This window comes from Pollicipes pollicipes, unplaced genomic scaffold (genome assembly GCF_011947565.3).
Source record: "Pollicipes pollicipes isolate AB1234 unplaced genomic scaffold, Ppol_2.1 Scaffold_5724;HRSCAF=6776_pilon_pilon_pilon, whole genome shotgun sequence".
Taxonomy (NCBI): Eukaryota; Metazoa; Arthropoda; class Thecostraca; order Pollicipedomorpha; family Pollicipedidae; genus Pollicipes; species Pollicipes pollicipes.
Window position 1 is genome coordinate 27,874,192 of NW_023596746.1, and position 21,980 is coordinate 27,896,171.

The 21,980-nt window shown below is 65.2% G+C and overlaps 4 protein-coding genes and 1 non-coding gene across 5 annotated transcripts in view; 1 reads left to right on the plus strand and 4 right to left on the minus strand.

Moving 5' to 3' along the window:
• Nucleotides 1-297: 297 nt before the first annotated feature.
• Nucleotides 298-10,632, minus strand: LOC119103687 (tudor domain-containing protein 1). Its single transcript, XM_037227303.1, has 15 exons — nt 10,599-10,632; nt 10,046-10,167; nt 9,440-9,596; nt 8,735-8,861; nt 8,087-8,175; nt 7,188-7,342; nt 6,667-6,862; nt 6,073-6,337; nt 5,098-5,249; nt 4,640-4,780; nt 4,154-4,270; nt 3,220-3,586; nt 2,491-2,620; nt 2,003-2,168; nt 298-1,007 (listed from the first exon to the last, which is right to left on the minus strand). The coding sequence occupies exons 3-15, from the start codon at nt 9,593-9,595 to the stop codon at nt 867-869; spliced, it is 2,202 nt and encodes a 733-aa protein (XP_037083198.1). The 5' UTR covers nt 9,596; nt 10,046-10,167; nt 10,599-10,632; the 3' UTR covers nt 298-866.
• A 456-nt stretch (nt 10,633-11,088) lies between these two features.
• LOC119102899 (tudor domain-containing protein 1) lies at nt 11,089-14,448 on the minus strand. The gene is made up of 6 exons (XM_037226348.1): nt 14,440-14,448; nt 13,978-14,097; nt 13,344-13,428; nt 12,214-12,389; nt 11,564-11,671; nt 11,089-11,217 (listed from the first exon to the last, which is right to left on the minus strand). The coding sequence occupies exons 1-6, from the start codon at nt 14,446-14,448 to the stop codon at nt 11,089-11,091; spliced, it is 627 nt and encodes a 208-aa protein (XP_037082243.1).
• Nucleotides 12,827-12,960, plus strand: LOC119104020 (U11 spliceosomal RNA). The gene has a single exon (XR_005094859.1). It is a non-coding gene; the product is annotated as a U11 spliceosomal RNA (small nuclear RNA).
• A 93-nt stretch (nt 14,449-14,541) lies between the features above and the next one.
• LOC119102900 (RING finger protein 17) lies at nt 14,542-19,041 on the minus strand. Its single transcript, XM_037226349.1, has 7 exons — nt 18,927-19,041; nt 18,010-18,158; nt 17,465-17,695; nt 16,793-16,957; nt 16,195-16,317; nt 15,469-15,634; nt 14,542-14,704 (listed from the first exon to the last, which is right to left on the minus strand). The coding sequence occupies exons 2-7, from the start codon at nt 18,095-18,097 to the stop codon at nt 14,542-14,544; spliced, it is 936 nt and encodes a 311-aa protein (XP_037082244.1). The 5' UTR covers nt 18,098-18,158; nt 18,927-19,041.
• A 1,216-nt stretch (nt 19,042-20,257) lies between these two features.
• LOC119102901 (uncharacterized) overlaps nt 20,258-21,980 on the minus strand; it is a 150,188-nt gene continuing 148,465 nt past the window's right edge. Inside the window, exons 10-11 of the mRNA XM_037226350.1 lie at nt 20,902-21,303; nt 20,258-20,342 (exon numbers count right to left, since the gene is read on the minus strand). Of these exons, the coding sequence (XP_037082245.1) occupies nt 20,258-20,342; nt 20,902-21,303 (487 nt within the window). The remainder of the gene's footprint in view (nt 20,343-20,901; nt 21,304-21,980) is intronic.

Consider the following 21,980-nt stretch of genomic DNA (forward strand, 5'->3'; position numbering starts at 1 on the left):
TCAGGGCAGAGTGCCTGCCAGCCCTCACACGGACACGGCGACCAGAAAGGCCACACGCCACCATTAGGGCGATGAATATCGCGCCACAACTACCGATTCCGACCGGCCGATCGCCGTCCTCAGCTCTCTTGCGTTATTGCATCGGTTTTCGTGCGGCATACATAATTGCTAATATTTAGAAGGCAGCATGGGACCCAGTTTCGAAACTTTCTTTCCCTGCCCAGAGAGCTCCCGTTTCATGGATGTTTGCTGCTTGCAGTTGCAAGGCGAATGCCCCGTGCAATCAGAAGAATCGACAAATGTATGAAAATGTATCTCCATATAAAAGAAACGAGTCTCCGAAAGCGCTTCTCAACGAACTACGCGGACGAGCCAGATTCCGATGCAGGGGCGCCTGACGACGAATCCACCTGGTACTCCGTCCACGACACAGCCAGCATTGACAACAGCTTAGCGCCACAGCGGCACCGCCCGTCCTAAAACGTCCACACAAGACCACCTCGGCACGGCCACGCCGGTAAACGTGGGGCCGGTGTCGGCCCCAGCGCGAGCACGTCTGAGTCGCCATGGCTCAGTGACCCACCGTGCCGGGCGGCGCGGGCGTCTCTGTGGCCGGCCCAGCATGCTAGCTGGCCCCTCCCGCGCCCCCGTCGCTGGTCCGCAGTGCCCCCGGCTGCTGGTCCGCGATGCCCCCGGCCGCTGGTCCGCGATGCCCCCGGCCGCTGGTCCGCAGTGCCCCCGGCCGCTGGTCCGCAGTGCTCCCGGCTGCTGGTCCGCGATGCCACCGACCGCTGGTCCGCGATGCCCCCGGCCGCTGGTCACCGGTGCCACCGACCGCTGGTCCCCGGCGCTCCGGCAGCGGCGCGCTACGGCCGCCGGCCCGCCGCGCTCAGCACCACCAGCCCGTCGTCGATAGCCTTCTGGTAGGCGAGCCGCGGCTTCGGCTCCGGCGACTCGGGCTCGTCGAACACCACCAGCTCGAGCAGCGGCGGCTCCCGCTGTCCGTGCTGCGGGCGGGGCCGGCGGACGGTCAGAGCGGCCACAGGACGGCGGGGCCCCGAGCGAGGCTGGGCCGGCCGGCTGCACGGCCCTCTACAGCGCCGGAGCGACTCTGACCGGCCGGCTCCGTTCACTCCAGCAGGGCAGCTACAGTCCTTCGGGTCTGTCGCCTAATCTCGTGATATAACCTAGCAAGACACCGTTGGTCACCGTAGCACCGGGCACGCGACCGGGCATGAACGGGCGGTTCTTTCATTCGGGGCGCCCGCCGAGTGACACATGACCAACGGATGACGTCACCGCCTGGCTCGATTGATTCCGTCACAAGGCTGGACGGAAGCCGACCTGCTGCTGACCTGACCTGACCGAAACGGGCCCGACCTGATCACGATCCAAGATAACCTAACCAGTGTTAAAACACGGGCCACCCCTGACCCGAGCCAAGTGCAATGGCCTCCATCTGGCGAGCAGCGCCGCTGAGCTGGTCCCGATCCCACCTCAACCTAGTGCAGGACCGCGCGGACAGTTTGACCCAACTCCACTACCTTGCCAGGCCAACACCGAGCCCGGCCCACCGAGTGTGGAGCGCACCGCCCGCCCGCCCGGTCGACTTTCCGGCCCCGGCCCGGCCTCAGCCTCGGCCCTGACCCTCTGGCCCCGGCCCGGCCTCAGCCCCGACCCTCCGGCCCCAGACCCAGCCCCAGCCTGGCCTCAGCCCCGACCCTGACCTTCTGGTCCCGGCACGGCCTCAGCCCCGACCCTCCGGCCCCGGCTCCGGCATAGGCCCCGGCCCCAGCCCCGGCCCCGACCCCGGCCCCGTCCCCGTCCCCGTCCCCGGCCCCGGCCCCGGCCCCGGCCCCGGCCCCGGCCCCGTCCCCGTCCCCGGCCCCGTCCCCGTCTCCGTCCCTGTCCCCGTCCCCGTCCCCGTCCCCGTCCCCGTCCCCGTCCCCGTCCCCGTCCCCGGCCCCTGTCTGCCGCGGCGGACGACCCTGCGGCCGCGCACCTTGACGCGTGCCCAGAGCTGCACGTCCTGCTGGAAGACGCACGCCTGCACGGCCTCATGGGCCTCGGCCGTCCAGCCGGAAGCGCTGGCGGGGCTGACGCGGTACAGCTCCACCAGCAGCACCCAGGCCGGCACGTCACGCATCGAAGCCGGCACCTGGCGCAGGCTGGCAGTGCGCCGGCAAGACGCCGGTGTCAGACTGGGGCGGATGGCGGCGGGTACACAGGGGTCCGCACACAACGGAGATATCGTGAACACGAGCGATACCAACCGCGCGGCGCATGGACAAATCGCAGATAGACCGTTCACCGCCGCACCATTCTCGACAGAACGCAACAAGTTACAGCAGTCCTGAAAATACTTCAGCAAGCCTTTCAGCAATTCGTTATCATTTAGGAAAACCAGAGCGCTTGGCCTGGCGGTGCCGGTGTGCCATCTTCCGCTCCGTCAGCAGACCACTCCGTCTAGAGGCGCCGCACCGTACTGACCTGCTGGTCCTGACCTCTTCCATGTTGCCCCAGTCCACGTACTGCACCCTGGCCGCGTCGCCGTCGACGCTGAGGACGACGGCGCGGTACCAGGCCTTGTCGTCCGAGAACTGGCACACACAAGGCGAGCCTGCGGACACGGAGCCGCCACACCGTGTCACAACGCACGGACGGCGACGGGGAGGTGCGGGGACGGAGTACCGGAACACGGCAACTCTTCTGGCCCTGCGGCGACGGCGGGGGTGCCGGAACTAGCCCGTTATGACCGCTTCTCGGCTGGCCTCGATCCGTAGCGATAGTACGGGCAATGTCAACCCTGCCGCCACCTCTAGCCGACACAAGCCTGTTCCAACAGCCCCCGCGCCCTGGATGCTGGCACAGTGGGTGGCGGGCCGGCCGCTCCTGCTCCGAGCAGACGGCAACTGGACAAGCTCGATCAGTGTCAACGACTGAGATGTTCACCGCCCCGCCTCCGCACAGAGGGCCTGCCGCCTGTCGCCACCCAGGTCCCCCTCCCAACTCCGGCTCCGGCTCCGGCCCCGGCCCCGGCCCCGGCCCCGGCCCCGGCCCCGGCCCCGGCCCCGGTCCCGGTCCCGGTCCCGGTCCCGGTCCCGGTCCCGGTCCCGGCCCCGGTCCCGGCTCCGGCTCCGGCCCCGGCCCCGGCTCCGGCTCCGGCCCCGGCTCCGGCTCCACACTCGACAGCACAGCTGTCCAGCCCCAGCTCCGTACCGACAGCGGGGCTCTCGAGCAGCGGCTGGGCGGGCGCCTCTTCGGCCAGCCGCTCGGGCAGAGCATCGATGGCCTCCAGGTGGGCGGCCAGCTGGCGCAGGCGCGGCCCGCAGTCGCCGGCCACCCTCTGCGGCTGAACCAGCAGCAGGCACGGCGACAGGGTACCGATACAGATCACCGGCACCGGCGTCCCGCCGGCCGGCAGCTGCAGGCGCGGGTAGGGCGCGCGCAGCAGCAGCGCGTCCAGCACAGTCTCGGCGCCGCCGGCCGCCGCCGCCAGCTCCTCGTCAGTCATGTAGCGCGCGTCGCCCATCTTGACCAGCAGCTCGTTGACGTCGATGGCGCTCTGGACGAGCTGGAGCGACACCTGGAGGCGGTGACGACGGACGTCAAGCGGCGGAGCCCCTCGCCGGTCGTCCCTACCAGACCTCTTCTCAAGCCGCCGGTAGTAAGCTCCTACTTTCGACCGCCGCTCCACAGTATCGTCAAGCCTAACCGGAATTGCAAAGTCCGAAACGCGCCGTTTTAAGCGTCCCTCACATGCACCTGACCTCGCTGACACATCCTACGGGCACGCAATCGGGTCATATCAAATTAATTAGCATCAGTATACTCTGTCAGACATCACCATGTCCCGAAAAGTAACGACAGGCGCCCAAGCCCGGCTCACAGTACTTCAATAAGCATCTCGCAACGACTGCAGTCACTTCTCTTGCAGGGAGAAACAGCCTTGCCCAATCTATAAGAATAAAGGACGCATGGGTAAACGTGCTACCTGCAAGCCGCAAACCCCTTGTCTGACGTATCCGAAATCGCGCAACGAAGGAGGCCAGAAGAACCCGCGGAAGTGGAAGCCACACACATGACGTGAATGCAAACAAGCTAAATCCACCCATCAGCCGGCGGAGGCGGACGCCCGCCCACGGCCACACACCAGGAAACGCCTCCTGGCAGCGTTGAAGTGGTGCACCTGCACGTGACACTCGCGCTCCACGATCTGGGAGTGGAGGAAGTTGAGCGTCTTCACCGGGAATGTGCCGTCCTCCGTCAGCTGAGAACGGGAGGCGTGCGGTCAGACGCAGACGCCGCCAGCTCATGCAGAGGACGGGCCGCACATACAGGCCGGAGGTCAAGTCACCACGCTATGGAGCGCGTCAACAAAGTAAACATAACACATGAAACTTAAGGTGCGTAAGTCCCAACAACGCCCGCTTAGCCAAGCAGCTCAGATAAAACGTAAGTGAAATGTTTTTTCTTCGCAATCTTTGTAATTCCCAAGGCCGAAGGACAAGACACGAGCTCCAGCAGACGAGACAAGTGTTCGCCGCCGGGCCGCGTCAGCTGCTGGCGGCGTCACCAGCCCGGTGCGGCGGGCGGCCCATCACCCTCACGGTCCGGCCGCCGTCCCCCCCCCCCTCACCGGCAAGATGTTGTGCAGCTCGCAGTGCAGCGCCTGGACCGGCACGTGCTCCATGAAGACGTTCTTGCGCAGCTCCGTCGGCGCCACGCGGTCCGTGTTGCCGTAGTCGACGAACTGGACCGACACTTTCTCGCTGTGCACCTGCGCCGCACGACCGCGCCGCGTGAAGGGGACGACAGCAGCACCGCCGCCGCAGCGGAGCCGACGGCGACCCGCCGAGTAAGCCAGTCAACCATCTTGACTGGCCTGAGCTTGACACCGCATCGGAACAGACGGTCGCAAAACGAACACAGACGTTGACAACTGCGAGACAAACGCCTAATGAGCTATCATCAGGCCGGAAATGCAACACGCAACATACACATCGGCGTTAACGCATTCGCCGCCCCCCCCCCCCCCCTCCCCGCTCTGTGGCGCGCACACCCGGACCGGCGCGGCTGCGACGTCCCCGGACCGACCTGCAGCACCTTGGCGCGGTACCAGCAGTCATCCAGGAAGTACTTGGCTATGCACGGCTGCCCCTCGAACCAGTAGCTGTCACACGGGCGCGGCTGGCTTCCCCCGTACTTCGAACTGAACGCCTGCTGGAGAATGTCCAAGGTTTCCTTGCCTGCGAGCCGACGGGGGGGGGGGGGGGGGAGGCGTCAGGGCACGCAGCGTTGTGGTCAGTCTTAGCACAGAGACTTATGGGGACGCCATACGTGCATTAATTCGCTTAAATCCTACGGAACACGCCGCTGCCAACAGTCGGGGCACGTTTTGACAGCAACACGCCAATCTGGAAAGTCCGAGCCCAGTAGGAGGCCCACTTCTGGAAAGTGCTGGGAAGTGTGCCCTGCACGTGCAAACACTGCCATCCCACATTTGGCCTACGTTTGGGGATACTGCTACGGCGCCCGGTGAGGCTATTGGTACAGCCGGCCCACATGGGGGCGCCGCGTCCGCCCCGCCCCGCCGCCTGCCCTTGGGGAAGGTGTGCAGGTACACGTGGGAACGACGCGCCCGCCCCGCCCGCCGCCTACCCTTGGGGAAGGTGTGCACGTACACGTGGGAACGACGCGCCCGCCCCGCCCGCCGCCTACCCTTGGGGAAGGTGTGCACGTACACGTGGGAACGACGCGCCCGCCCCGCCTGCCGCCTACCCTTGGGGAAGGTGTGCAGGTACACGTGGGAACGACGCGCCCGCCCCGCCCGCCGCCTACCCTTGGGGAAGGTGTGTAGGTACCATGGGGCCGCCCCGCCTGCCGCCCACCCTTGGGATAGGTGTGCAGGTGCACATGGGGGCGCCGCGCCCGCCCGTCTCGCCGCCTACCCTTGGGATAGGTGTGCAGGTACACATGGGGGCGCCGCGCCCGCCCGTCTCGCCGCCTACCCTTGGGATAGGTGTGCAGGTACACATGGGGGCGCCGCGCCCAGCCCGTCTCGCCGCCTACCCTTGGGATAGGTGTGCAGGTACACGGTGCCGGCCATGGTCACGTGCGTGGGCCGGCCGATGAAGCGCGTCTCGGTCGGCACGCGCGCCGGCAGCCAGTCCACCTCCAACGCCCGCTCCTCGACGGCCTCGGCCGCCTGCTCGGCCGCCAGCATGTTCAGCTCGAGGTCGCAAAGCTCCGAGCTGGCGCCCTCCGCCAGCAGCGGCTCTGGCCACTCGCGCCGCCGGCCCGAGATCGTGGCCCAGTCGCCGCCCAGCGGGATCTCCTGGGTACGGACGCAACGTCGGAACACGGTGCCACAGCCGGAGGGAGAAGGGGGAGGGGGGGGGGACGCTGGGACACGTGGCAGACGGCGCTGGACGAGCCACGCTCTCGGCGGGGTTCCAAGCACGGCAGAACGCCGTCCGAGCACAGAGAGCAAGCGAAGAAGCGCGGGCGACGTGCGTCACGTGTCGTCCGTACAACACGTCGCACTCATACGACACCGATTATCATTCACGTCCAGAAGCACACTGACCGTTGCTCCCCCCCCCCCCCCCCCCCCTCTCACCGCGGCCCCGCCCCTCAGCCAGTCAGACCCCGTGCGCCGCCCACCTCCTGTTCCTCGTCGCCGGCCTCGGAGCCGGCGTCGGACGGCGAGCCCAACGGCTCGGCTGCGGCTGTGGCCAGCGACGCCGCGGACTCGGCCACTCCTCCGGCCTCCCCCGGCGGCTGGGTGCCTTGCACAGTTCGCTGCGGCGGCAGCGCGCCGACCAGCCCGCCACCGGACGAGTCCACCGGCTGGGCACCCCTGCAGCAGGGGAGGCAGTATCTTGAGGCGATGGCCGGGGCCGGCCGTTCCGCCGGTCGCGGGTAAGGGCAAACGCCGTGTTGAAGGCGGGCCCAGTTGGCCACGACAATCGCGCTTGACCAATCCTCCATGCAGACATTCAATCTGCATATCACGGCAAGGCTTGCGCTTGCTGACTCTGCCTTGCCGGTGGCCTGGACAAACTGCGTTGCACGCCCCCTCCCTTCCCCCGTCCTGAACGCAGCACAGCCCCGCCCATGGCACCTCCACGTGGTCGTCCCGAGCGCCGACGAGGCGCGGTGACCGCGGCGGCCGGCGACCGTACCTGCTGTTACTGAAGGCCAGCCCCTGCTCCACCAGTTTGCCGGCGAAGCTAGTGCGGATCCGCCGCACCGGCTCCAGGGCGCCCATGTTCCTCTGCTCCTCCGCTTCCAGGTCGCACGGCAGGGATGTGGTCTCGTCGCCCTGGCCGCCCGGGACCTGACCAAGGCACAGCAGGGCGAGATGTGGTCACAGCCGGGACACGGACAGCAGCCGCTCTCAACTAACGACGACACAGGTCACAGCAGGGGGGGGGGGGGGGCGCAGATCACGGTCAAGGTTAGAGGTGCAAGAGGTCAGGGTCAGCTCACGGACTACCTGTCGGGGACCCACCGGCACACGCAGCACACCGTGGACGGGTCACGGTCAAGGTCAGATGTGCGAGAGGTCAGAGTCAGCTCACGGACTATCCTGCTGGGGACCCATCGACGCACACAGTGGGGCATGGACGGGTCACGGTCAAGGTCAGAGGTGTCAGAGGTCAGAATCAGCTCACGGACTCCCTGCTGGGGACCCACCGGCACACGCAGCGCACCGTGGACGGGTCACGGTCAAGGTCAGATGTGCAAGAGGTCAGGGTCAGCTCACGGACTATCCTGCTGGGGACCCACCGGCACACGCAGCGCACCGTGGACGGGTCACGGTCAAGGTCAGATGTGCGAGAGGTCAGGGTCAGCTCACGGACTCCCCTGCTGGGGACCCATGGACGCACACAGTGCGGCGTGGACGGGTCACGGTCAAGATCGCAAGTCAGGACCGATCGACAGTGACGGATGCCAGCCGCCCTGCCCATTCGCGGTGGATTCGGTGGCGGCCCTCGTCCAGCTCAGCGACAGCACAACAGCGCTGCAGGTCCAGTCGAGTCCAACGATATCAGCCAAAGCCATCGCGCAGACCACGCACCACTTTGGGAACGAGGAACAGCTTCTTGGTCTGGTTCAGCATGTTCTTGAGAAAATCAATCGCGAATCCGGTCCACTTGCCACGGTCGCCTGACAACATAAGCCATTGCGGGTGAAACAAGTATGTTCACAAGGCCTCCGAAAGTCACCAGAAGATTCGTGATGTGCACAGTTCATGCGCTTAAAATAACCACGCTTGCCCACCATCAGAACCCGGGGCGACCGAGCCTCCTCCCCGGGCGCCACCGTTTACACTAACTTCGCGGCGTCGTCCTCCGTCAGATCAAAGCAACCACAAGGAAAACTGTCATACGACAACCCACCGCCAAAGAGCCGACCCCTTCTCCCATGACACCACCCCGCCCGCCAGAGAACAACACGCGGCCCCGGCCGTAAGACGCCCCACCACCACACCAGAGACCCGCCGCTCCCACCGACAGGTAGCCAACGCCCCCCCCCCCCCCCCCCCCCCCCCCCCCCCCACCACACCAGAGACCCGCCGCTCCCATCGACGAAGTCGCCACCGGCGCAAAGACCAGCCCGCCCGACCCAGCTGTCCAGATTCGGTGTTAGCCCCCCCCCCCTGTCCCCCCCCCCCTCTGTCAGGCGGTTCCCGGCGTCGGAAGGGTCGGGTGGCGGGTCACCCCACCTGCCGGCCGGATGCCGTGGAGGTGACACGGCATCGAAAAGGCGTGGTGCTTCTCGAACTGCTTGAGCAGCAGCGTGATGTCGCGCTGGCGCACCGTCTCCTGCTTGCCGTAGTCGATCAGGTACACCTGACGACAGGGCCGGGGGGAGGGTCACGTCGGCTGGGCGTGTCGCGAGCGGCCGCCGCCAGGCTCCCGTCCAGGGGCCGCCGCGTTGCCGTGGTTACAGGCGTGATCAGCTGGCGATGGCGCGCCCCACCTCAGGAGGTCGAGCACCGCTGAGGACGGCTCGACGAAAGCTTACGTGGTGGTAAGGCGCAGCTCGTACCGGATATGGCAAGAGACGACGAGACCAAGAATACAGATACAACGCCAGTTCAGTCCCGACACTGTATCAGCCCTGGGCACGCTCTCCAGTCACCGCCTGCCGACAGACACCACGGAGGAAATCCTCACCCGCCACGTCTCGCTCATGCACTCCGCGCGAAAGGTGGTTGGCTGGGGGCTGCAGCCGGCAGCTCCTCTGCGTGGGCCCGGTCTCTGGCCGCGGGGAAGCCCCCTTCCCCCCCCCCCCCCCGCCCTCCGCGCGGGGTCCATCACAGGCGGTGGACGGGCCCTGCACCTGTGACGCCGCCGACCGTCTGGACTGCCTGTGATTGGTGCCACGCGACGGGCGGGTCCCCGCGCGCCCCTGACCGGCGCATCACCTGCACACTGTCCGGGTCTGTCTCGGACACGCTCAGGACGCGGACGCGGTAGAACAGCTTGTCCGACGGCGCCACGGCCACGTCATCGGGCTTCCAGCAGTAGCCGTGGCTGCTGACGCCGCCCACTGCGTACACCTCCTGCATCTCCTGCATCATCCTGCGCGGCGGGATCGCCGCGAGGTGTGAGAGTGAGCCGCTTGTCTCGGGATCGCGGGGTCCGGGTCCGATTCCTGTCGCGCGACGTCTTCAGTACGTCCACTTCCACGATGGGTGACGACGCTAATGACAGTTGCTAGCGTCGATAATCAAAGATACAGTTGCTATAAATACACCACAACAAAAAGGAACGAAGACGGACTAGTCGAAAGGCGAGTTCCAAAACGCACCCAATTGCCCATTGTGTGGGCGCTGAGTGACAGCGGCGCGCTTCACAAACAGGCACCATAAGAGGCGGCGACGACAGGACCAGCCAGCGTCAGCACGCGCCCATCCTGCCGCTGACCGGGCAGCCGCGTCTCATGCCGCGTCTCACATGCGCCGGGTACATCCCCCAGGCGCCCACCCGGCACCGGGGCCGGGCCGGCCGCCGCGACGCCGAGCGCTCACTGGTTCAGCGCCGGGATTTCGTCAACGATATGGACGCAGAAGCGTCCTGGCGACTCGCAGTGGCTGACGAGCACCTCGACCAGGCCGCCGCCGGCCGGCAGGGCCGCCTCGCTGGCCGAGCTCTGGCGGCGCGCGCGACGGCAGTCTCAGGCACCGCACCCACCCACGACACGGCCCCACCCGCGCGGGGTCGGCGCAACGACGGCACAGAACGAAAGGGCGGCGTCGAGACCGCAGTGATAGTGCTGGGAACGGCACAACACTGTTCTGCTTTTTTGTAAGAACATTAATAGACGGAAATCGTGGGAGGTTGTTATTGGGAAGAAAGTGCTTTACACAGTGCATCATGGCGGAAGGCACGTGTCAGCATGCACAACCTACACTTTACATCCTCCAGTTGGTGGACAACGGCGCGATGTTCCGCTCATAGACACGTGTCTCGGCACAGACCCTGGAACGAAAACCCGCCCAAACACAGCCCCCCGACACCAGCCGTGCCGGGCGTCCCTCTCCCCGACCTCCGACACCGGGCGCCGGTCTCCACCCGCCGTACCTGCGGTGCGGAGCGGGGCGGACCAGCCGGCGAGTCCCAGGACGCGGCGGCGGCCGACACGGAGCGCGCGCCCGACGGTACCGAGCCGGCCGAGGAGGCGGCCGCCGAGCGCCGGCCGCGGCCCGGCTCCCAGCCCACCTTGGTGTACTCCACCACACGCGTGCTGTCGGCCGGGGGGACCGCTGTCAGGTCTGGTTGCGCCCGACGACGGCGGCGGCGGCGGCGACACACCGCTGTCGCCAGGCGCGGCGCACTCACAGAATGTGACCCGACTGGTTTGCTGACAGGCTGGCCTACACCTGACCCGAACACCCTGTACCAGACCCCAACACCCTGTTCCTGACTCCAACAGCTTTCAACCAACCCCAACATCCTGCACCACAGAACGCTGCGCCCGACCCCAAAACGCTGCAACCGACCCCAACGCCGGGTACCCACCTTCACCGCCCCTTGCCGCGGTCTCCTGGCTCGGTCCCGGTCAGCCGTGGCCTCACCTGGGCGCCACGCCGCGCACGCAGTCCAGCTGAGCGAGCAGGGCGTTGATGGAGACGTCCGCGTCCGGCCGGCACTCGTACAGGGTGACCGTGTGACCCGTCGCGTCCGCGCCGTCCACGTACATCTGAAACGACGACCCGTGTCCGGTCAGCAGACACGCTCGCGCCGAGACACGGGCGCCGGCGGAGGACGCAGGCGGCGCCGACAGCCGCAGCCGCGGTCCCGGCCGGCGCCAGGCCGCCAGGGGCCGTGTCCGCTGCGGGGCCGGCGCCCCCTGCCGGCACCGCCGCTGACGCGAACCGCGGCACGGGGCGGTGAGGGGCAGCCGGTGCGATATCGACGCATCCGCCTGAGCACGGACGGCCTCCGTGGCGGGGCGGCGCCACGGCCGCTGCGTCGCCAGGGAGGCAAGCCGCCCCGCGCCGCCGGCCACTGGAGGCGCGCCGCCGGCCCGGCGCCGCTGCTCCCACCTTGAGCGGCTTGCCGTCGCTGGCCTCGATCAGACGGCGGCGCGCGGCGTCCTGCCAGCCGTTGCGCGGCTCCATCGGCAGGATGTCGGCCAGCCGACACTTCAGCGCCTGTCGGAGAGCCGGGGCGCGCTCAGGGGCAGCTCCGGGGGAAGCGCGGAGCAGCGGGCGTCCGCGAGGCCGGTGGCTGGCTCCGGTCAGCAGCGGGCGTCCGCAACGAGGACCGAGGGCAGCAATAAACGTAGATGAGGCCGCTTGCCACTAGGCAACCAAACGCAGCATGAGCGGGTACCCAGCACAGTGATCCGAGAGCAGGTTGCGACGAAGAAAGACGAAGAAAGAAGGCTACGGGACACAAAGCGCTAACGCAGTCATGTGAAAAGAGGGATGCTCAGCAGAACATCGAACATTATGCGCCATCTTCCTCTGGGACGCCCTTCTTTGCCTGTTTCCTCTCACTCTCACCTGGCTCGTTCACAAACTCATGACAGTCCCGTTAGCACAACGCGGGCCCACTCCATGTCCTAAACCAGTCACGGTCGGCGCGGCCGGGCGCCGCCACCGCCACTCCCGGCAGCTGCCGCAGGGCACATGGACACAGATGGCGCTGATCATCACGCCGCACCCGCCCAGGTGACGCCACCAGCGCTAACCTGCATCGGGATGACCATGAACTTGTCCTCGATCTTCTTGACAGCCTGCAGCGCTACGCGTTCGCGGTTGCCGTAGTCGATGTAGTAGACGTCTACCAGCGCGTGCGGCAGCAGCAGCTCGATCACGGCGCGGTAGAACTTGCCGTCTACGGAGAACTGCGCCACGCACACCTGGCCTGATCAGAGGAACCGCCGGAGGACGGCGTCAGGCGGCGCCACGCCTGGATGCGGCCCCCTCCCCCTCCCTCCCTCCAGGGAATGCGTTGCGAGTATGCTTTACAGTCACAAAATTTGTACTCTGCTTGTGAAACAGCGCTGGAAGGAAATGAATGCGCGGACCGTACAAGTGACCTGACGAAAATACCACCAACAGATGGCTCTGGGGACACGAAACGCAGAAAACTCTCGAGACACGACGCAACTAATTTCTAGCCGTGGGATTACATGCTGAATTGCCCCCAAATGTGAGGCGTACGGTTCTCCCGTGCTTTAATGCCATAGTGAGGTACATATCTTCGTATAACCGTACGCTAGTGCTACAACACAAGAATATCTAGAAGATGCGTAGCTTGACTGTCCAATGAGTACAATTTATTCAAGTTTCGTCCGCCATTAAAAGGGCGCTCGTCGACTGGTGGCGCATGGGGGAAAAATCTCCCGTGGAGTATGGAAATCCAGACATACTCAGTGCATAATGTTTGGAACGGGAGGAAGTTGCCTAGGCTCCAGAAGTCGGGCGACGCCTCCCCAACAATTTCGCATTGACCAAAGTGGTGCTGTCTTGCCCGGGCAAGAAGTGCGTCCGACAACTCGCCGTCAGGCGACGCCGGTACGCTCAGGTGCACACGGGCGGACCGCGTGGCGAGTGTTTGAGGCGCGGGTAGTGTAATATGTGCGATGAATTCTCCATGAACGCGAATTCTGGCGAGCCATTCTATCACAACAAATTACCGCATGCCTGCTGAGTTGTTGCCGTTGGTTCCACCATTACAATGCTCGTGCGCTTGGGGACGCTGAAACGGCCAAACAACGCGCGCGGAGCGTCGTACGGATGATTTCGAGAACTAGCATGCCTGCCGCTACAGCCCGTGAGGCTGTCGGCGGGGCACCGGCAGCGCCGCCTGACTGACCCTTGCGCGGGTTGAGCAGGGCGTGGCAAGCCGCGTTCTTGGCCGCGTATACACGCTGCATTTCGTCCATCATGTTGGTCAGGTACTGCAAGCGGTCGGCCAGGTCAGCGAGAGCAGCGTGGCGAGGCAGGGGAGCGGCGGCCCGCCGTCAGCAGCGCCGGCGGGCAGTGACCACCAGCAGACACGCACCGTCACTGGGATGTCAGTCACCAGCGCACCAGGCTGCAGGAGTCCCCCTCGTAATGCTGTCTCCACACAGAGCAACAATGAGCAAACATGATGTTGCGTCAGGCGGCCGTGCGGTGCATCCCTGATCAAACACATGGTCCGATGAGACGCCGCGACACACACAGCCACCCCACCATCTCTGCCAAAGCCTTCGCCCGTCTCAGCGCCGGGCCCCGTCGCCGTCGCCGTCGCCGTCCCCTATCCGCGTTCCCATCCCCGTCGCCGTCGCCGTCGCCGTCGCCGTCGCGGTTGCCGTCGCCGTCGCCGTCCCCGGCCCCGGCCCCGGCCTCGGCCCCGGCCCCGTCCCCGGCCCCGGCCCCGTCCCCGTCCCCACCCCCATCCTCGTCGCCGTCGCCGTCGCCGCCCCTGCCCCCCACCCCCGCCGCCCTCTGACCTCAGCGTGCACGCCCAGCTGCTGGACGTAGAAGCCGTCGGGCGAGTCGACGTGGCTGACCAGCACGTCCGTCTGGGAGCCGCGCGCCAGCTGCTCGGCCGCGTAGAACCGGCGTTCGTCGATCGCGCCGCCCTCCACGCGCGTCACCGTCACAGAGCTGGCCGGCGACGGCGCGTCGGCCGACCCTCCGCCGCCGGCGCCGGCGCGCCGACCCCTGCGGCGGCGGCGGTCGGCGTCAGCGAGGGTGGGGGGGGCCTGCCGCAGCAGCTCGACACGTTTACACCAGCGAGGGCTCTTCCACATTATACATGCCGGAGGGCGCGATGGCCTCATTAAAACACGACCAGTTACATGCAAATAGCTTTGACCATACAACCACGGCTGGTGGCGGGTCGAGGAGTACGCCAACTGCAGGGCCCACTGCGCCAAGGCACTCGCGTACGAGGGACACTTGAGTACCGCATTCGCAGTTACACACTCCATTCGTCCAAATCATCAACGCGTCAAGGACACTTAGGCCCCACGCTTGCCTCTACGCTAGAGGCCCCTCCGCCTCCGACTGCCCCGCTCGCGGCCTCACCTGTCCGGTGCGCCGACGAAGTTGGCCTGGCTGATGAAGACCAGGTGGTCGCGCACCGACTGCGGCGAGTCCGTCTTGATGTTCTTGTTCGGCATCTTGAGCAGCTCCACCTCCCGCAGCGCGTCGCGCTGGTTGATGGTGGTCATCACCACAACCTCCCTGCGACGCGCGGCAGGAGATGCAGGCGAGCGCTGGCTGCATGCTGTCGTTCACGCGCACCATACTGGCACACCACTGTTGTCCCACATATGCTATCATATATATATATATAATATATATGTACATATATGATTATGCTAGATGATATTAATCCATGACCAATGCAAATAAAACAGTGAGCACACCATCACGAGAGCAACCCAGTGTTGTTAGAGTGACAGAACACCAGAGTGCTCTCGAAGTGACAGGAAGGCCGAGTGTTGTAGGGAGGCAGGACATGAGTTCAGACATCCTAAACACCAGCCGCTTAAATAAATACTACAACTCTGACAGCAGTGGGCACTCAGCAGATACAGTAGTCTCTCGTCCGATGCCGGCACACCAGCCTGCGTTGCCCCCAGGGCGACACGGTGCGTCCACGTGGAGCGCCCACCCAGACGGAGACAGTGATGCAGTGGGTTGGAAACACATGTGAATGGCGGTCCCACACGACAGCTGGGAGAAGGCTAACATACAAAAGCAAACAAACAACAAATGCAACCAAAAAAAAAAAAACATGCAGAAAACCTGAATAGTTTTAAGCGGAACGCGACCACGTTAACACTTAAAGGAGCACTTGCAGTGAACATATCGCCAGTGAGCCGCCGTGCAGAGTGCCGAGTGTCGGGCGACCTAGCCCAGCCGCCGCCGCCGCCGAGGACCCCGCTGGAGCCGCGGCGGCCGTCGCTGCCGTCGCCGCGCCCCCTCCCCGGCCGCCCGCTCACCCGCGCACGAGGCTGGCGAAGGCGTTCGTGGCCTGCGGACTCCAGAGGGCGGCGCCGTCGGCCGGCACCAGGTCCCAGAGCGTGCAGCCGACGGCCATGTCCGACTCGCGGCCCAGCGCCGACGGCATCGGCCGCAGCCGCTCCTCCAGCACGCGCGCCTGGTTACCTGGCGGGGCGCGCGGCGGACACGGCGGCACGTCAAACGGGGGACGCCGGCACGCGGAGACCGGGCGCATACGGTCGGCACGCCACAGCCGCAGCCACAGCCACAGCCGCAGCCACAGCCACAGCCACAGCCGCAGCCACAGCCACAGCCACAGCCACAGCCGCAGCCACAGCCACAGCCACAGCCACAGCATGGCGGAGAGACCTCCCGGGTATACAGCGCTCGTTATAACGGGCGGTGCTTCGACGGGAACACGGCGCTGGCCGACAAGTAGGTACAGTGAGCGTCATGTAAGACATCCGGCGACCACAGATATGCTAATTAAGACAATTGCAATAGCCAGAGAAGACAATCATTGACTCGGACGACAAAAATCACAGACAGGCCGAGAAACCCACATAAACAACGGTCTCTGAAGCTGAAACTCCAAACGACACCGTCGCGTCCCAAATGAGCGTTGACCTCTAGAACAGTTAACTCCCCAGTCGCAGCGCTTTTCCACCAGCCACAAGGCCCCATCCGGCGCAGCGCAGTGGCGGAGCGGGGAGCCCGGCACGCACCGTAGTCGACGTAGAAGACCTCGTACTCGCAGGGTCCGCGCCCCTCTCTCGGCGGGTACACGTCGACGACGCGCGCGCGGTACCAGAGCTTGTCGCCCGCGTACTGGGCCAGGCAGGGCTCGTCTGCAGACGGGGCGGCGCCGGTCCGGTCACGGGAGATACCCCGCCTGGCTGTCGACTCGTGGCGTTGCGTTCGACGACAGCGCGCCAGCGACCATCCGCGAACACTCCGCCCCTGGGCCACAACGCTTAGAAAAAATGACGATATAGCCAACTAGACACTATACCACACGAAAGTTCTACACACGCCCATCTATACCTGCACACAACAAGGTACTAAGCCACCCAGAATATCAGACTCGAAAGGCACACCACCACTCTGAGCACCGCTTTGACATTTCTGCCAGGAGCGCTTCCCTGCCAAAAATCCTGCCCTGCCAGGAGCCCTGACTTGGCATGAGCCCTGACCTCGCCAGGAGCCCTGAACCGGCCAGAAGCCGCGACCTCCCCACGAGTCGCACCGCACACCCTTCACATCCGCGCCCCTGCCTCGCCCCGCCGTCGGCCGCGCCCCCGCCAGCGCCGCGTCCGTACTGACTTTTTCCGGGCGGCGGCGTGTGCCTGCCGCGCTGGCTGTCGGCACCGCGGCACCACTGGGCCACGCGACGCATCAGCTCGCGCAGCTGGGGCTCCTGGGCGCAGCGCTGCACGTAAAACTGCGACGGGCTGCGGATGTGCGTGACCAGCACCTGCTCCTGGCCAACTGCCGGACACGCCGCCCGGGAGTCAGAGCGGCCGGCGCGGCGCCGGGGCCCGCCACCAGCGCCGCCACAGCTCGGCGCGGAAGCGGTGCTGACGACGCACGCGGGCCACGACGGCGACGGGAGGAGCGCCGCGCGGCGAAACAGACGCGGCAAAATGACGTCCACGGCTCGACGACTTGTAACGGACGGCACGATCAAGTTCACGATGCTTTTGAGAAAACGGGATACGCCTGGGCCAGCCGACTACACAATGGGACTGCGCAGAGAGCAGGCCTCTCCGTAGTGCGCCTGGTCCTGTGAGTTATCGCCCGATCTGCCGGCCGGTTCTGGGGACGAGCAGTGTCACATTACGCGTATTGTGAGGTAATCACGGTGACCGAGCTAATTCCCGACTAGTTTGCTGTGCACATTACAAAATAATAATTCCCATAAGTACCTACACCACAGCACCAGTTCGCCCTCAGCATTCACCGCCCTCCCGGCCGCCACAGTGCGCGCACACTCACACTGTCCCAGCGGCGACAGCGCCGGTGGCTCCGCCCTAGCGGCCGATGGGGACGGCGCGTCGCGCGCCGGGAACACGGCCGCCAGGCGGCGGTCGGGCGGCCGCGGCGAGCTGGTCAGCCGCGGAGGCGCCGGCGCGTGCGACGCCAGGCCGACCACCTCCGCCTGGCCGGGCTGCGCGGAGCGAGCACTCGCCTCGGACGTCACGGACGCCGTGTCGCGCACTGGGTCCTCTGTTGTCGAGACAGGAAACGTCAGGCGCAGAACGAGGACCGTCGGCAGGTGACGTCACTTACGGGCCGATGATGGGACGGTGTCTGACAGGTGACGTCACTCATGAGCCAGTGACGGGGCGGTGTCTGACAGGTGACGTCACGCCGGGGCGCGGAGACAACAGCACAGCGACGAGCGATCAGTTGCTTGCAAACGCTGACACAGAGACCAGTCATGTACAGCTCAGTCGACTCGAAAATGGATGTTCGTAACGTGAAAGATAGATTCATGCGTGGCATCTCCTTGCGTTCGGTGATGAGGGGGACCGACTCACCCTCGGACAGCATCTCCGGCGTGATGTCCTTCACCACGTGATCCAGCGGCAGGTCGGACTCGGCCACCAGTTGCACTGCCGGCTGCATCTCGACCTCCAGCTTGCCATGCTCCACGATAGATGTCAGTAGCTGCTTGTCGGCGAGGAACCTGCCCGGCATCAGCACCAACAGCAACTGTCGGCACCGTCGGCAGGCTGGAGCCACTATCATCCGCTGAGTTATGGAAGGCGGGGGCGTACCAAGGGCTCGACACGGCACACAGTCTGAGCACGACACATCTTGCGCCATTGCATAATCCAGCATTCCATTAGCGGACAACCAGCCAGACGGGCTGTCACCATGAGGACATGCCGCTTACTCTGCAGCGCGCCTGCACGTGATGTTGATCTGAAGCCATAGTGTTCAGTCAATACTGCGTTCTTTTACGGGTCGACGTCACCCACTAATTACTCACGACATGGCCGCCCCCCCCCCCCCCCCCCCCTGCAGTCGAGACAGCCCCACACTCCGGCCGTCCCACCCAAAGGCAGTGGCCAAAGCGGGTCATCTGCCTGGTCCTCGGTACAATACTGAACCACCTATCATCCGCTGTAATCTCTCGGCCAAGCCTCGATGGTGTCATCTAATTGGCCCTGGACTGACAGCGGCCGGCAGGCCTTGGCCTAGCCCCCGCTGTGTGGAGCCATCCGCGCGGGCCGTCGGAGAAGCCCACCCAGCGTCCCTCCGCGGAAATACCGAGCCGCGAGCCACGTCACCCCTCCCTCCACGCCCGCTCCGTCCGAGCCACGGGCCACGTCACCCCTCCCCCCACACCCGCTCCGTCAGGGCCCGTCCAGCACCCTGGCGCGGTACCGTCCCTCCCGCCCCGGTACCTGGAGGCCGGTCAGGTCACGTCAGGTCAGGTCGGGCCGCTCACCGGACTTGGCAGGCCTGTCGCTCCGGGTCGGCCCAGAGCAGGTGGCACGGCCGGTCTGCGGCGGTCGCCAGCCGCGCCAGCAGCGGCTGCAGATCGCGGCGCGCTCCGCCCTCGAGGCCCGCCTCCGCCTCCGCCAGCAGGTCACGCAGGCCGGCGCAGCTCTCCTCCACGGACGCCTCCTGGCCCGGCGCCGCGCGGGAGAGGGGCACAGCGCCGGTCAAGGTCACCGCAGCGGTCAAGATCACGGCGACGATGAGGGGTCATGGTCACGAGTGTAGCGCTGATGCAATCCCTTCTATAGATGCGATCTGTTCGGCTACGAGAGTGGTCAGGGATTCAGACTGCCGCAGTTTTTTTGCAGCCATTTGTTAAGGGTCTCGATACCGGGTCAGGATCACGTGGACAGGGTAACGAACTAAGGTCGGGATCAAAACACGGATCACGGATCACCACGGTTCGAAGAGCGGTCAAGTTCAACGGCCGGTTCCGGGTTCTGAGGATCAGAGCCCGTGTCAAACAGGTTGCAATGGTCAGAGGAGGGGGTCTGCGCTGTAAATGCGATTCGGTCTTGCCCAACCGAGAATGAACAAGAACGAGTATCCTTAAGCTCCCAGCAGAGAACCGACAAACCCTTCACACCTGACATGTCCGAATCAGACTGCAGACGCTTTGCAACGCCTTTCGAATGTTTCCGAAGATGCTATCATTTGAAGCAGGCGAGTAGCACGAGAACCAGAACCGTTATACACCGGGGCGGGCGCAGACGAATTCCAGCAAAACGATCCCACCGGACGAAATCGTACGTAAATTAGAAGAGGGCTTACGGAGCAATTCGACAGGCGAAGAGGGCTTACAGAGCCATTCGACAGGTATCATTCATGTGATGTGAACGTGTTCCTTTCGGCCAAGGTCTGACAAGTATCCTGACGGAGCAACAAGTATGAAGGTAATCCCACACCAGGATGAGCAGTTTTCGTTTTCCTTAAATCGTGGCAATACGTCCACTTAACAGGATTTCGACGAATTGGCGACGAAGAGGATGTTTGCGTTCTTTGCACACCAACTCATTAAATTCGGGAATAGCTTACACGTTTTCTACCGAATGTAATCCAACTAAAACAATCGAATTCCAGAAAATGAGGATAAATTGTAAATGAGAATAACTGGGCGTACACCAAACACTCCACCTGTCACGGCAACAGGGTCGAGACACACACACACGCACGCACGCACGCACGCACGCACGCACGCACGCACGCATACACACACGCACGCACGCACCCACGCACACACGCACGCACACATTCAGGATAGGACGACCACGGCCGCTGTCACCGACGCACCGCTGACACCGCTCCCCCAGTAGGCTTCTCGCCCCGCTCCTGATCCACCAGCGGGCGCACGACGCAGCCTGAGCTGCGCTCAGACCGGCCGCCAAGGCGTCACGGCCCGCTCCTTCCCCGCTTTTTACAGCCACGCCGCGGGCCGACGCCGTCGGCCCGCCGCAAGACCCCGCCGGCAGGGTCGATCCCGCGTGGCGCGGACGGCGCGCCACGCGGCGGTCAGGTACGCCGGGCGGCGGGGCAGGGCGACACATCAGCCGCGTTGTGACGGATGTGGCGACGCACAGATACGTCTCAACGGAGGCCGCCACACTGGGGTTCTTAGGACGCATCGACTGCGGTAGATCATGCAGCAGGCCGCCACATTATCGCGCGGGTAGGGCCGAGCTGAAGACAACGTTCCGGCGCTCTCCAGAACGCTGCTGATCGTGTTTTCTCTGCACCAGCTCAGGGCGCAGCTCGGCACATCCCCCGAAGACGCGGGATCACCATGCTTGCTCGGCAGGCGCCGGCTGCTCGGAGCTGTGCGCCGCAGCGTATAGCTGCTCGGAGCTGTGCACCGCAGCGTTCGGCTGCTCGGAGCTGTGTGCACCGCAGCGTTCGGCTGCTCGGAGCTGTGCACCGCAGCGTACGGCTGCTCGGAGCTGTGCACCGCAGCGTACGGCTGCTCGGAGCCGTGCACCGCAGCGTTCAGCTGCTCGGAGCTGTGCACCGCAGCGTTCAGCTGCTCGGAGCTGTGCACCGCAGCGTTCAGCTGCTCTGAGCTATGCACCGCAGCGTTCAGCTGCTCGGAGCTGTGCACCGCAGCGTACGGCTGCTCGGAGCTGTGCACCGCAGCGTACGGCTGCTCGGAGCCGTGCACCGCAGCGTTCAGCTGCTCGGAGCTGTGCACCGCAGCGTACAGCTGCTCGGAGCTGTGCACCGCAGCATTCAGCTGCCCGGAGCTGTGCACCGCGGCGTTCAGCTGCCCGGAGCTGTGCACTGCAGCGTACAGCTGCCTGGAGCTGTGCACCGCAGCGTACAGCTGCTCGGAGCTGTGCACCGCGGCGTACAGCTGCCACCGTACCGTACAGCTGCTTGGAGCTGTGCACCGCAGCGTGCAGCTGCCCGGAGCTGTGCACCGCAGCGTACAGCTGCTCGGAGCTGTGCACCACAGCGTTCGGCGACAGACGGTATGCGCGATGCCGCAAACAATCTCAGGCAGGCGCAGTCCGCGTCGGCCGCACGCTAACGAGACCAATCGGTATGCAGCCCCGCAGCAGCGGCTGGGCTATTCACGTGGACGTGGTTGTGAATCGACACATTTTCCATCGTTGAGCTTGTTAAAAATCATGCGAATTGGGGTCAAGATATGCGCCCACACGTTGTTACAGCACGCTGGAGGCAATATTTTGCGGTCGCCACACCGCACAAACCCCGCCGCAAATCTCCTCCCACCGTCATTCGCCGGGAACGCCACCGGCCGCACAACACAGGCAGGGGCATGGCACGGCGCGTGACGCAACGGCTCCTGTCGCAGACAGGGGCTCAGCTGGACCGCCTCCGGGTGTCACACACGTGCCGGACGGACCGCGGCCGAATCCAGACCAGCCACGCACTGTGACGTGCATACTGAGCTGACTTCGCCTGTCGGAGCTCATGTCGATCAATAATCTCCACATCGTGTCAACGCACGGGGAACACTAGTAACACGGCCGCTCACGCATACCAA